Consider the following 15,856-nt stretch of genomic DNA (forward strand, 5'->3'; position numbering starts at 1 on the left):
ACAAATATCGGAATACCTCGTATTACATAGTATATAAATAAACGAATAAACTCTTACAACTAGATTTTTTCATTAAATACAATAAAAGTATTACAAAATAGAAAATAATACAGATCTTTGACTCGACGCTTACAGCTACGAAGAAAGTACAGTACATACATTTAAAATATTATAAAAATGTTACTTTTGAATAAATATTCTTATTTTTTAGATGAGAAGAGAGCATTAACTGTGTATCGAATTTTAAGTAAAATAGTAGTACGCTTCACAAAGGTTAGACAAACGATGTGAATATCAGCAAAAAAAAATGGCATCGTTGATTGCGTATTTTTAAATATTAAGTGCAAAATTGCATGATTTTTTTCAAATCGATAGATTAACCCAAATTATGAAAAATATTTAGAATTCTATTAAATTATAAATAATTATCGATATAAATCTCTAAAATTACACAATTTGATCATTCGATCCTCATTTCTGTCTTATACAATCCGACTGCAAAATTATTTTTATTTTATCAATCAATTTGCTATAATGCTTTTCAAAAATGAATGAAATAATAATTAATGTTGTGATAATAATTTATCACCAAGTTTGTCTAATCTTTGTTCAGCGTAGTGGCCACTTTAGAATACGCTGTGTGCCTAGATAGTACTTAAATAATTGTAATATCTCGGTAACTTTATTTAATATAATATATATTAAGGTTTCAAGGACAACATTTTCTCTGATTTTATCTAGAGTCAGTATCGATGCTTAGTTTTAGCTTATGAGAAATTTATCAACATTAGACTACAACAAAATTTTAGCCAAGGGTGTCTTAATTTTCAATCCTTTATTGCAATCTCTTTAAAAATGGCCTAATATTCAAAATAAGTATTTATTATGCAATATTATAAATTACCCTTATTAGTTTGCCAATATAGAGTTTAGTTATTGCAGTACAGCATGCTTTCAAAATATTCTATTTTTAAATAAATTTCACGTTGCTCATTTTTAAAACAATTTACAGTTGCAGCTACTACACAAATATGAAATAATATTACACAATCTTAATGTTCATGTATGTGAAATATTAGATGTGGCAGATTACAAAATTCTTAAGCTTATATTCACGTTCTCGCAAATGCTAATAGTAGATAAGGCACAAAGTGAAGGCACTATTTCGTAATACCATAGGTAAATCCACAAGACAAGAAGCGTATTAAATAGACGAAAATATCCAAAATAAATACATCGCAATAGTCAATACTACCGATAAATGTAAACGACCAAGCTCACTCGGTCGCATCGGTAACATTCGTTAAGGCTAAGCAGCCGCAGCATCGGATGTGACTAAGGATGTTCTTGAAAGTATTCGGGCGTAAAACGATCAGTAAGGATGTTTGAGCCTCAAACCTCTCGAAACTTTTAAATGTGTGTTTATGAAGATAACATATTGTATTGAATTTTTCCTTAGTAATAATTATTGAATGCATGGTTGTAATAATATGAAACCACTGAAAAATAAAGTACAATAAGTATTTTTTTAAAATTTAATACGTAATATGTTGTTAATACTGATTTTGATCGTTGTTTTTATTGAAACATTGAACCTTTTGCAGTGTATTTTCAAGCGGCATTTGTATCTATTTGAGAATTTTGTCCACAATTGTAGTTTAACAATTACTAAAGTTAGTCTGCAAAAACTAATGAAATTATTAACACTTATTCGATATGGTGGACCATTATAATAAAATGGGAGTCGTTGACTGCACTGAGGAATTTGAATTTAACTGAAGTGGTCACATGATTCAGATGCCACGGCTGACCTATTAAAAACTAAGTTCGGGAATTCCGCAATTTGTTCAAAGTCCACTGGATAGACACTAAACACGTCAAGTATCGTCGTCCTCTTCTAACCGTCTGTTCCTCTTCCTCTGCCTATGTCTCTCCATTCTCTTCCTATGGGCACTTTTTCTTTTCGGCGGCGTAATTTGACACTCACAACCCGCACGCACTATAACATAGTCCATGGACCAACCCCCGGAACCTGGCACAGAAAAGTGTCCTTCCGGCCGATGCCCTAGAGGCATTTCGGTGGCTGAGGAGTACCTAACCAGGGCGTAGGAGTAGGAGTACTTCTGAACGCACTTGGATTGGTTGTAAAGCCTTGCGTCGACGAACCGGCAAGGTTTGTCAACTACGCCAGGGGCGCAGGACAGCTCATAGAGCCTTTGTTTATTCTCACCGTCCTCGTAAAGTTCTACATAGAGGCCGGTGGGGGTTCGGCCGCCTTTCTTGGCGACCATTTCTGGTATCGAGGGACAGCACTCGACGTCCCGATTGGAACCTTCCTTCCTTAAGATTGTTTGCATTTCGCGCCAGTGCGAGCGTTTCCACGCCGCCGTCGCGTCTAGTTCCTCGTCCGTCCTGGAATTAGATATAAACACTTACTTTAATGTTTTAGTAGCCTCATTAATAGTTATTTGTCTATTCTAATTACTCTTTAATTGTAGACAAGGCCAGCTTTATTCTATATGACATAAGCGTATTTATTTTGCTGTAAGACTAAAGTCAAAGGATTCTGATGCACTTTAGCATTAAAAAAATAATAATACTACGACAATACACCCTTCCTATCCAGCTCCAAAGTAAGGTAGCTTCTGTGTGGTACTAAGATAGCTAATGATTATTATTATCAATATAATACACATAAATACTTATAACTTACAGATTTTATATTACCCAGACACTGAAAAACATTCATAACACAAAGATTTTTCCAGTTGTGGTAATCGAACCCACTTTGGACCCGGTTTTGGACTCAGGTAACAGGGGCGCTGCTCACTGCGCCAAACGGCTGACCAAAATAATTCATGCTGTAATTCTGATTTTATATCAACCTCAGTTGTATTCATATGTTGTACGCCAGAAATGGCTGATCAATTTTTTGTGTTCACAATAATAAATAAATAATAAATAAATAAATAACACACACACACACACACGCACATACAAACACACACATACACCTGCAAAACAAATTTATATATGTATATATAACTTAATATAATAATTATCTTGTATAAGCAAACATATACGCGAGCACAATTACCTACGCGACGCAAACTCACATACGCACAATCATACACTCAATCATCGAAACAACAATTTAAGGAGAGCAATGTCGTCTGTAATACAGGTTTTTACCTAAATCAGGGACAGTAGATTTTAAATGGCACCATTAGATACATGTATTACATACACACCAATATAATTTGTGAGGCACGCATTTGTTTGTATAAATATTATAATAACTACTTTACATTTTAAAAACTGTATGTACCTACATTCTTGTAAAATAAATTATTATAAAACTAAAGTTGCGAGTGTTCCAAACGTGCCCTATAAAATTATACTCAAGCTGCAAATGGCAGTTTAGCATGAATATATAATGAAAACAATAAAAGAAGTTTTCTTTACCAGCCTACTTAAGTAGTACACGAAATTACAGATAATTCAATAGTAAAGAACAAGTATGTATATATTTTTAATAAGAAAAGTTAAATCATAAACTAAATACTAAAATTATTAATAAATAATGTTTACTGGTATGCTTTAAGTAACCGTACTTTGATACCAGTTTTATGCAAGTTATCAAGACTTAAGGCGGTTCCTATGCAGGTCGCATGTTTGTCACGAAATGGGATCATTAGACATCAAATATATCAGAATATCCTCTTGGATTTTTGATGAGCTAAAAAATTATTGCGTTAATGGTCTTTATAGAAAATCTCTATAGACATCTTGAAAATAGTTTAAAATAAATAACAGTAAGTCGGTATGACTTACTGTTACATTAGCAAGTTTTTTTGAATTCTTGACATAAATTCGCGTGTATAAAATGCTTCTCGATAAAGAAATCCAAATATTATGCAAGCGTATGTTGTAAACAGTAAGTTTAATGGGCACATAACATATTTACTGATTTCAGATAAGAGCAGGAGAAGCTGTAATGCAAATGAGCTTGTGTTCATAAAAAAAAAATTAAATGACATCTAGTAAGCACTTAATTAAATAAAACAGGTATTGGAGATGGATAAAATGAGTATCTTAAACGAACAAGACTTAACGAATGATCAATATAAACAGTAAAGATAAAAACATTTTCATTAGGTAAGTAGCTCGATAAGCTCAGGGCAACGCTACCGCAAATTATTGCTTAATTGCGTAGTGACTAATTTTAGTACTGACTATAATGGATCAGTTGTAATGGATTGTAATGTATAGATTCTAGATTCAAATTTACTTTATATCCCGGAAAAACTGACGGCTCCCGTGAGATAGATTTGCTTTTGCTTTTCATACAGCAAAAGATCGGCATGTTGATCTATTTGCATAGCGGTAGTTTACGGGTCTCATTGCTGAGGGTCGTGACCCCTTCCACTTACAACTTTTTGGACGATTTTGTGCCATTTCACTTGGATTTGATCCGACCAACGAATCGGGCTACGTCTTTGAGGTCTCTTTCCTTCCAAGTCTCTCTGTTTGTAGTGACTCTACCACCAGTTCGGAAAGCAGATTCTACCGAGCAGAAGCCGGCAAGAAACTCAGCAGCTTTTCCAACATCAACAATTTACATTTTAAATTTTAACATTAATATCTTGTGAGAGATGAGCGGAGCCGGATGCTTCCAAGCAACCTTGTCATTAAGAAATTCATCAATTGTATAGTAACCTTGCTGTAATAAATGTGTTTTAATAAATTTTTTAAACTAATGCATTGGTAGGTCCAAAATTACCTTAGGAATCATATTATAAAAGCGTATACTCAATCCCACGAATTACATCTGAACCTTTCGCAGACGATATGCAGATGTCACTAATTTATGACCATCTCTTGTAAGTCGACTGTTTATATCCCACTTTTTGTTTATAAAGACTAATATGTTGTCTTACAAATACTATATTATTATGAATATATTGTGGAGCTACAGTAAGTATACCTTTTTTTTAAACTGCTCACGGAGGGATTCGCGTGATTTAAGTTTATAAATTGAACGTACAGCTCTTTTCAGCAATATAAATATAGTTTCGATATCATCAGCAATAACATATGCATTCAAATCATTTTTTTTTAATTTAGTTATTATTTTTATATTACGCATTTATAGTAGATTATTTGTATGTTTATCTGTTTGTATATATGTATGGAATAATATTATATTTTGTATCTTAAATGACAATATTTAACTTATATATATGTTGTACAATTCGCCAATTACCTATAGCATTCTCGTATGCCTTTGGTTGCCTGGAAGAGATCGCAATAAGGCCGCCAAATTGTACCTTCTACCTTATTGTGCTATTGTATATGTATCTCTGTGAATTTTCTCTGTGGTGTACATTCATTCATTAATTCAATAGTGTTACTATCATCCTGTTTGGTTTTAACTATTGACTTTCATTTCGTTCCGTTGTTTATCTCCGAAGATATTAACAAGATCCTCGTTAAATTTTAATGCGACCAACTAGGCGGCGGACACTTTCATATTATAATTTAGAAATCGGTTAAAAGAATCATTAACAACTAGAAACTTGCATTTTCATTTACAAACATTATTGTTTACGCTCGATTACTCGTTAAATAATACTTGTTATGTTTTTTGTTTGCGCAAATTCAATAATTCAATTTTTTTTGTAATGATGGGTATGAGACCTTTGACTGTACATTATTTTTTATAATTAGATGAAAATATCTAAAATTGAACTATAAAATTGACATCGTTGACCACGAATCATGAAATATTATAAATGAAATTTTTGTAATATTGCTTGTGGTTATCACTATGATCTCATATCACTTAAACGATAAAGTTCCTGTTTGACTTTTATTCCTTAGTATTAGTGATAGATTGTCGACGGCCGATTGGCGCAGTGGGCAGCGACCCTGCTTTCTAAGCCCTAGGCCGTTGGTTCGATTCCCACAACTGGAAAATGTTTGTGAGATGAACTTGAATGTTTTTCAGCGTTTAGGTGTTTATATGTATATTATAAGTATTTATAAAAATTCATCAGTCCTCTTAGTACCCATAACGCAAGCTACGCTTACTTTGTGGCTAGGTGACGATGTGCATTTAAATAAATATATTTAAATATAAATAAATATAATATATAGGTACCTACTGTTAGTAGGTAATTAACAGTAATGGTGGTAGATACTGGTAGTGGAAACTGGTAGAGGTATTGGTGGTAGGTACTGGTGGTAGGTACTGGTGGTAGGTGCTGGTGGTAGGTGATGGTGGTAGGTGATGGTGGTAGGTGCTGGTGGTAGGTGCTGGTGGTAGGTACTGGTGATATACGTACAGCACGCGGTGCGCATGTGGAGCGCGGCGCACGCGGCTCGCGTTGCCCATCACGTCGCCTGCGCCCGCCACTGCCCCGCACAGCACCTGCAATGAGAACGATACCTGCTGTTATACTGTTTTAGGGTTTAACATAATATCGAACAGTACGTGTACCCGTTGCCAACCTATGGCTCCAAAATATGGTCACTAACTTAGGACCTTATATGGAAGCCCAGACGATCAAGAACCCGAGACACCTTTCCTCAACAAGGTAGCCCTGGACTGTTAGTGACGACCTCCCTGGCGCAACGGTGTGCGCTGTGAATTCAAGTAGGAGGTCCCTAGTTGGGAATTTATAATTTCTGAATTTTCTCTGCTCTGGTCACTCTTTATTTTAGTGTTGCCCAAATTCAGTCTTGGTCTTGCAGTCTTGGTCTTGTTCTTGCGTTTTTGCAACACCAAGACCAAGAACAAGACCGCGTATTTTTAGCAAGACCAAGACCAAGACTGACCGTGCAAGACTTGAGCAAGAACAAGACATAGCCTGCAAGACTCTTGCGTCTTGCAGCTAGGACTTAGCGCTATTTCACGGAGTAGTTAGGTGTAACAGTTCGGTGTATAGGTAGGTAGGTACGCTTAGGAATTCTATGAGACGCAAAAAACTATATCAAAGAATATGAAAAACTGGACCTATGCGCATTACGACTAATACCATAAACATAGCGAATAAAAAAATATCTATTAAAATCAAACTGAGTGCATGCATAGTTATGTTTTAACCATCGGCACTTTGATAATGCGGCATCAAAGGTTTTGTACTTACTTCTCAAAGAAATTTGCCGCTTTTCGGAAGTACATGGTTATGATACACGCGCCGGCGGCTTCTTTTGAAATCTAAAACAATCGTTGCCGCCGCGCCGAAATCATAACATTTGACACTATTCATGCAAAATAATTTCGAATTTTAAGAGTACCTACAGGTGTTCCAAAGAATAAATAAGTTTCAGAGTGCTTAGAATGAAAATGAATACATTATACTGATCACGCAAGTAGTATTATGATTAGGATAAAATGGTGAGGATAGGTAGTAGATGTCATAATAATTCATTCTAGTAAGTAATTATAATATTGATTACTTATATGGTTTTAAACTAATTACTTAGGTACTATTATTGTACATTTAGTCATTATATTTCTTAAGTTTTTACAAGAAAAAATAGCAAAAAAGTGTTCGAATATCTCTGAGAGAGATGATGAGAGTAAGTATTTACTATATAGACATATAGGTCAGTTGATTTTTCGAATTTCTTATCAAATCTTCAGTTATTTATTAATCTGCTTGATCTTTACTATGGCTATGTTAATTCAAGCTCACAATGTTCCAATTCTAATACGTTTTTCTAAGATTTAAAGTAAACTTTAATAAATAGTAATAGACTAATAGGTAATTGCAAGACTTGCAAGACTCTTGCTGCAAGACCAAGACCAAGACCAAGACTGGGAGCGCAAGACCAAGACCAAGACCAAGACCAGGTGTATTGGCGCAAGACCAAGACCAAGACTGGCTAAGTCTCGTCTTGTTCTTGCATTTGGGCAACACTACTTTATTTGTACACTACTATGAAGTTAGGGAAAAAAAAGAATAATACAAATACGGAAGTAGAACACAAAAGGCGGCCTTATCGCTAAGTAGCGTTCTCTGCCAGGATTAGGGTAAAATGAGCCAGAACTGACATTCTATACTTAGCGATATCCTAAAAGTATGATTTTATTATATTCCACATTTACGCTTATTAACGTTTATATTAGTTTATTTTATTTATTTTATACTAGCTGTTGCCCGCGACTTCGTCTGCGTTCGATTTTGTTTTTTGATGTGGCATTAAATTTAGTTGTAGATCTTATAAAATTAAAGTATTTAGTATCGCTAAGTCTTAAATGAGGGGTTTGCTGCTGTTCGCTGAGGAGTTCTGTCCTCTATCTCCAACCATAGCATAAGCAAAATTAAACACATATTATAACCTCTATAGTACAAAAATAATTATTTAAATCGGTTATAATTTGTCGGAGTTATGGTGTAAAATCGTCAAACACTTTCATCTCCTCTCCCAAAGGAACCGAGCTTAATGTCGGAATAAAAAATATCCTATTACTTCTAACACTTTCAAGAATATGTGTACAAAGTTTCATGAGGATCGTTTAAGTAGTTTTTGCGTGAAAGCGTAACAAACAAACTTCCATTGACATTTATAATATTAGTAGGGAAGGGATTTTTATTTAAATTTTATGAAGTAACATAGGTACAATATATAACCGAAATTTCCATAAAAATCTCTACAAGTATTGTTTAAAATACTGTGGTAATACTACTCTATTTGGGCCTCAAATATTTGAAGGAAAGTGAAATCATACTATACCATAGTTGGTCCAAAGGCGGAAACCTTAGAATATGTAAGAATATATATGTATATTTTTAGTAGAACTTTGGTATCCTTTGGTATCCTACTACGAACTTGAAGTGTCTGTTCTTTTGTTTGTTTTTCTGAACTTGATGTATTCTACAAATAAAGAGTATAAATAAATAAATAAATAAAATACGAAAGGGGGCGGTTTTTACCCCCCCACAACCAAGTTTAGACTCAGTCATTTAGAGGGTCAAAGTTCGGAGTACATAATTACAAAATCCCAGAATTACCAACAGACCTCAACGAGTTTCGAAGCTGCGCGGGCGGTGTCCATAGCTTGCAGGACAGACTAAATGGTATGCTTAATTTACCTCATAGAGACAAATTGGTCGAAATGAATTTGCTACTTTATATGTAAATGACACTGCTCTCTCACTAAAATCTGGGTGCAACCAAAAATATACCGTTGAAATTGGACTATAGATGGCTTCTAAAGAAGGCAGCACTTTACTTGATCGTCACGTTTCACTTGTCGTCATTACTTCTGTGTTCAAACAAATAAATTGTTTTCATTACAAAAAGCAAGGTGATGAAATGAATTCTTTATGCGATGTTAGACACGTGTGCATTTATGTACTAGGAGAGCATAGTTACAGCTGTAGTAATGTTGTATGCATAGATTACAATGTCAACTTTCTAGTAGCTGAACCATGAACAGTTTATTTAATGAATTATGACAACAATGGGACAGCAATTTCTATAGTGATACATTTTAAGGAAATTCAATAAACAATGAAGTATATGAAGGTATGGCTGAGGTAATTTTATCATTTTTATCACGATCCCTCGCGACTTCATCCGCGTATACCTTAACCTTTAAAAGAAAGTCATATGCTGTCCCGGACTTTTTTTTAGAACTTTTTAAGAGGAACAACTATGTCGTACATGATTTTATCGAAACGTTAACCGTATACGCAGCGCACGCAGACAAAAGCTCCAAAAGAAAAAACAAACCCGATTTTGAAATACTTTTCATTGGTGCTATGCTCCTATTGATCTTAGCGTGATGATATACGAGTATATCCTATAGCTTTTCTCGATAAATGCGCTATCCAACACTGAGATAATTTCAACAAATCGGACCAGTAGTTCCTTTGATCATTGCGTTTAAATAAACAACCAAACAAAGTCTTCAGCTCCGTATATTAATATAAGATAAGATTTATAATATAATATTATTTTTAGTTTAAAAGATATCTAGATGTGATAAGAAAACCGATTTTATTTGGAATGTTATGCATTATAATGTTAAGGATTACTTAAAGTACAAAAAAGCGTGGGTGTGAACTGCTCTAACTTCATAGCTTAATATTAATTTACTGTGAGATGGTTATAACAAAAAATTACCCGGCTAAGTTTGTTGTGGGGTCTTCGTAGACTAAGGTGCGTTTGGAACCCTTCGTACTCGTAGCTTTAGGGTTAAGTTGGCGAACGAAGTTATCACCATCCCCTTACAATTATGTAAACATTTTTGTATGAACGCTTCATAAGTGCCAGTGATATGCCTACATGAATTAAGAATTTTTGAATTTTGAATTTTTAGACATAAAAAATAATTTATTAATAGTAATAAAAAAAAAAAATAAACTGTGTAAGAAGTATTTCTTTATCTAGCTGTTATATTAAAGTATGAGTTTAAAAACAAAATCTATCGCAGCATCGTACCAGCTCAATAACGTGGCGGCACGTCTTTGTCATTAGGGTGGTAACTAGGCACGACCAAAGCCTCCCACCAGATCAGAGAAAACAAATTCCCAAATTACCCCCACATTTCTCGTCGAAAAGTACTTAGGTTGGAATGCTTTATTGATTTATTGAAAGGTCTAACAGGATTTTCGGTCTAGGATGTAGATTGGACAATATTCCGAGATATATGATCTCACGATCGTTGTAAAGTCGAGGCTTGCGCGCTGCAATACCATATGTCATGCGGAGACAAAGGCTCTGACTAATCCGTGCTGACTTCAACATGACATTTCAATATTGTGTCAATATTTTGAAACCGCGTTACGATGTCAAATTGAGTTGGCGAAGTCAACTACAAGTTTTTATTCTTAACCAGTAGGACTTCGTAACTTTCTAGAATTTCGTATGGCAATCACCCTGGCGCAGCGTTGAGCGCTGTGATTTTAAGTTGGAGGTCCAGGGTTCGATTCCCGGTAGGGGAATTTAGGAATTTATGATTCCTGAATTTTCTCTGGTGGGATGTTTCCGCCTTAACTAGTTACTACCCTACCGAAAAGGTGTGCCGCTAAGCGGTCAAGCGTTCCAGTACGATGTCGCATGGAAACCGATTAGGTTTAGTTTAATCTATTATGGTTAGCCCGTTAACCGGGCGTGGTTGATGGTTCGGTGAAATTCCAGTCAAGGACTAACTTAAAGTAGAGTAAAAAAACGTCATTATTATCATCACATAAACCCATTACAGGACACGGGTCTCCTCCCACAATGAGAAGAGGTTCAGGCCCTAGTCCACCACGCTGGCCCAGTGCGGATTGGTGGACTCACACACCTTTGAGAACATTATATATGGCAGGCATGCACGTTTGCTCACGATGTTTTCCTTCACCGTTGATATTTTAATTACTTAAAACGCTCATAACTTAGGAAAGTTAGAGGTGCGTGCTGGGATACGAGCTGGGCCCCCTTAAAGTGTTTTCAGTTATTTTATAATTCAAACAGCTATTTGTAGTTCTTAACAAGAGAGTCATTCTGTGATATCCCTACTTAATCACCAAGCTTTTCAGATCTTGCCGACAACATTTTGTACAAACACCTTGCAGTCTGCTGACGGCCGATTGGCGCAGTGGACAGCAACCCTGCTTTTGAGACCAACGCCGTGGGTTCGATTCCCACAACTGGAAAATGTTTCTCTAATGAACATGATTTTTTTTTCAGTGTCTGGGTGTTTATCTGTATTTTATAAGTATTTATGTATATTATTCATAAAATTATTTATCAGTCATTTTAGTACCCATAACACAAGCTTGCAACCTTGGGGCGATGTGTGTATTGTCGTGGTATATTTATATATTTTATTTTTTTATATTTTTAAGTCCGCAAAGGAAAACGGTTTCAGCAGACCTTCTATAAAACCATAAATCTGATATAAACGGAGAAGAAAGAATTGTATGCGTAAACACCGATGAAATAAGTCAGTTGCAACAGAAGTAGGTATACTTGACATTTTATAATTTTTATCAGTTTTTATCCTCCTTTGGAGGAATTATCATCAATTTTATAAATTTAAAATGCATTTAAATAATTTCAGAACCGACAGGATTTGAACCTGCGACTCTCTGGCAATCGCGGTCTGAGCGCTTTCTCAAATTAAGCTACGGCTGTGCCAAAATTAGTATACGCCTTTCACATCAGTCTTATAGCGACTGTAGCGTCATGTAGTAGGAAGCGTTGCAGTTTCGATCTACTTTTTTTCAGGCCGCGATTGCCAGAGAGTCGCAGGTTCAAATCCTGTCGGTTCCGAAATTTTTTATATGCATTTTAAATTTATAAAACAGGTACGTATACTTAAACATCGAACTGGATCCATATCTCGCAATATTATGATTTAGTATGAATTCCGCGTACGACAGCACTGCATACTTGTGTAGGGGAAAATTATTTGTAAATACCTTCACTGGACAATGGTCTTAGATATTTTCTATAGATGTTTCGTAAGTGCATATTACAGCGAAATACACAGGTATAGTATAGTGGCGGGTTGTAGCGCATTGAACTGCTTTATTTAATAACTGAGGGACAATAGCTTATTGGGCGTGGACCCAGATTCTGGTCTAGGGTGGGGTAAGTAAGATTTTTTAAAGTCATATCGTCCGCGGCTGTTTTGTGAAAATTTTTTGGAGGGCCGATCAAAGTCAAAGTCAAAGTCAAATATTTCTTTATTCAAAATGGGCACATAGATGGCACTTTTAATTCGCTGATTATATAAAAAATGTGTACATAGCAGTGAGTAGTGATGGCGATAACTACAATCGTAAACTTAAAACTAAAGCTACGAGGGTTCCAAACGCGCCCTGGTCTAAGAAGAAGCCCACAACAAACTTAGCCGGGTGTTCTTTTTGTTATCACCATCTCACTTTGTCATTAGAAAATATTTAAGAAGCGACCTGGTTAGAGTAATTGTTCACACCCAAGCTTTTTTATCTCATATTGTGTATATCTATAAAATCGATGCTGAAGCAAAAAGTTTTGTTTTCTTTTTTTCATTTTTGTCTGTCTATCTGTCTGTTTGTCTGCCTCTCTCTAAGCTTTAGCGTTCCGGTACGATGTCGCGTAAAAAACGGTTTGTGGGTGGAATTTAAATGCCATACTCCCTCATGGGTAAGCCCGCTATCATTTAAGATTACATCATTACTTACCACCAGGTTAAATTACACTCAGGGGCTAAAAGGCGTAGTGCAAAAGTTTCGTCACGCTAAGCACACAATATGAGATAAATAGGAGTTACCTCGGACGTTACGGATCGCCTCCAAAATAGTGTTTGTATCCTCTTTCTTCAGAAATAAATTAAATACCAGACACTGAAAAACATTCATTTACATCACACAAACATTTTCCAGTTGTAGGAATCGAACCCACGACCTTGGACTCAGGAAGCAAGGTCGCTGCCTACTACGTCAACAAAAAAAAAAAAACTTAGGAAAAATCTTCGTCTGCGCATCGCCTTAAACTTTTACAGCTTAACTCAGTATATAGTTGATACAACTGGTGTTATTCTAAGTGAGGATCATAAAAATGCAGTTAAACATGAGATAATATTATTATAATAAACATTTAATGGCACAGTCCTGGAGCGGTTAGCGGGTTAACTCTCTTCCGCCTCCGATTTAACACCATTTTGGGATTTGTTTTAGCTAAATGGCTTTTAAATTAATATCTCGATTTACCGCTCGGAAATACTTATGTCGAACACTTACATATTATAAACGTATAATTTTTGACGACCCCCCTGGCACAGCGATGTGGTTCTAAGTGAGAGCTCACGAGTTCGATCCCAAAAGTTTTAGTTTGGTAATCTATTATTTCTGAATTTTCCCTGGTCGGGTCTGGTTTCACCCTACCTACGATTTAGCTTTCCGTTACGATGTCGCGTAGAAACTGATTAGGGCTTCGGATTTAATATAACTGCTATGCCCCTAACTGGTTACTTCGTTACCATCTTAGACTGCATATCTTGTGCCCTCGGCTGCAATCTCACTTAACAGCAAGTGAGATTGCAGCAGAGGGCTAACCTAGCAGTGGAATAAAAATTAAATAAATAAAAGCGAAATAAAACTTGTTCATTCACTGACTGCTGTCAAAAAACAAATGGGTTCAACAAAGTATGATTTGTGGATTTCATATAGAGAATCTCATTTCGATGGTTTACTCGTAAGCGACAGTCCGATTGAGAGAGTATAAAATATATGCTAAATATATACTACCTTTTGTTAAATTTTTACTTTTAATTTGTTATGTTATGTGGTGTACAATAAAAGTGTATTCATTCATTCATTCATTCATTCATTCATTCATTCATTCATTCATTCATTCATTCATTATTTTCAAGATCGGCGAAAATTCGTTTTTTTTAAATAGTACAATTTTTTTATATGCTAAAGTCGGGATTTAGTTATTTTAATCGATCACGTTTTATAGAAAGCATTTCGATAGGTAATTTATTAGTAGGTAGCTATTTCTTATAATATTTGGATAACGATTTTCTCTCCCTTCATCAATATTCATAATATTATCGACTATTTACCTAGTTTGGTCGCCTAAAGTTCATAATGTGGCTTGATTTTATCTTTTTATATCGGCTGCCTTCTTAATCTATTCGATCTAAAGTAGGTATATATAAGTAGGTATGTGTTTATTTATTCATATGTATTTAGCTGCAAGTATTGTTGTATTTATATGTAGTTAGTCCAATTTTGAGAAAGAGGTGAACCGCCGAATCCAACTTGGATGGGCAGCGTTCGGGAAACATCGTGACATCTTCTCGTCCAAAATCCCCCACTGCCTGAAGACTAAAGTCTTCGAACAATGCGTGTTGCCAGTGATGACTTACGGATCAGAGACATGGTCGCTAACTATGGGCCTCATAAGAAGGCTCAGAGTCACTCAGCGGGTGATGGAGAGAGCTATTTTAAGACTATCTCTACGTGATCAAATCAGAAACGAGGAGATCCGTAGAAGAACTAGAGTTACCGACATAGCTCAGCGAGTCGCGAAGCTGAAGTGGCAATGGGCGGGGCACATGGCTCGGAGAACCGATGGACATTGGGGTCTTAAGGTGCTGAAATGGCGACCCCGCACCGGTAAGCGCAGCGTAGGTCGGCCCCCAACGAGGTGGACAGACGACATGAGGCGAGTAGCTGGGAGCCGCTGGAGACAAGCGGCCCAGGACCGTGTATTGTGGAACTCCCTACAAAAGACCTATGTCCCTCAGTGGACGTCAATTGGTTGAGGTGATGTGATTATAATTGTTGTATATTATATGTATTACTTATTCTTGGCTGGAACTTGTCTGACGCACTATCGAGTATATTTAATTAAATGAAATAATTTTCTAGGGGTATATATGTTTATATGCGCTATTTACCTATTTTCTGTATTTGTTTTTATTCGCCATATATTATATTTTATAGCGCTTCATAGCGATTTCTTCCGGTGGACTGGAAGAAATCGCTATGAAGCGCTGTTTTGTTATACTTTTTTTATGTACTTTTTATGGTGTGCAATTAAAGTATATTCATTCATATATTATGTAGAGACAATATTCCGAATCTGTTCAGTTTACTGGACATCGTTATTATCTCAACCATTGGACGTCCACTGATGGAGATAGGTCTCTTAAAGAAATCAGTTTGATTCCACTACAAGTATGCTCTTCACTGCAATATTACTACTATATTAAGCTGAATTTGTTTGTTTGTTTACTTGAACGCGATTATCTCAGGAACTGCTGGTCCGATTCTAAAGTTTTTTTTCAGTGTTGGATAGCCCATTTATCGAGAAAGGCTATAGGCTATATCATCACGCTGAGACCAATAGGAGCTTA

The 15,856-nt window shown here is 35.7% G+C and overlaps 1 protein-coding gene across 2 annotated transcripts in view; it reads right to left on the bottom strand.

The window, feature by feature from the left end:
• Positions 1-408: 408 nt before the first annotated feature.
• Positions 409-15,856, bottom strand: part of LOC120632529 — a 190,885-nt gene continuing 175,437 nt past the window's right edge. For both annotated transcript variants that reach the window (XM_039902351.1, XM_039902350.1), the window contains 2 exons: positions 6,348-6,433; positions 409-2,412 (listed from right to left, as the gene is read on the bottom strand). In XM_039902351.1, the coding sequence (XP_039758285.1) occupies positions 1,878-2,412; positions 6,348-6,433 (621 nt within the window). In that variant the 3' untranslated portion in view covers positions 409-1,877. The remainder of the gene's footprint in view (positions 2,413-6,347; positions 6,434-15,856) is intronic.

The sequence above is a fragment of the Pararge aegeria genome, chromosome 20 (genome assembly GCF_905163445.1).
Source record: "Pararge aegeria chromosome 20, ilParAegt1.1, whole genome shotgun sequence".
Classification (NCBI taxonomy): domain Eukaryota; kingdom Metazoa; phylum Arthropoda; class Insecta; order Lepidoptera; family Nymphalidae; genus Pararge; species Pararge aegeria.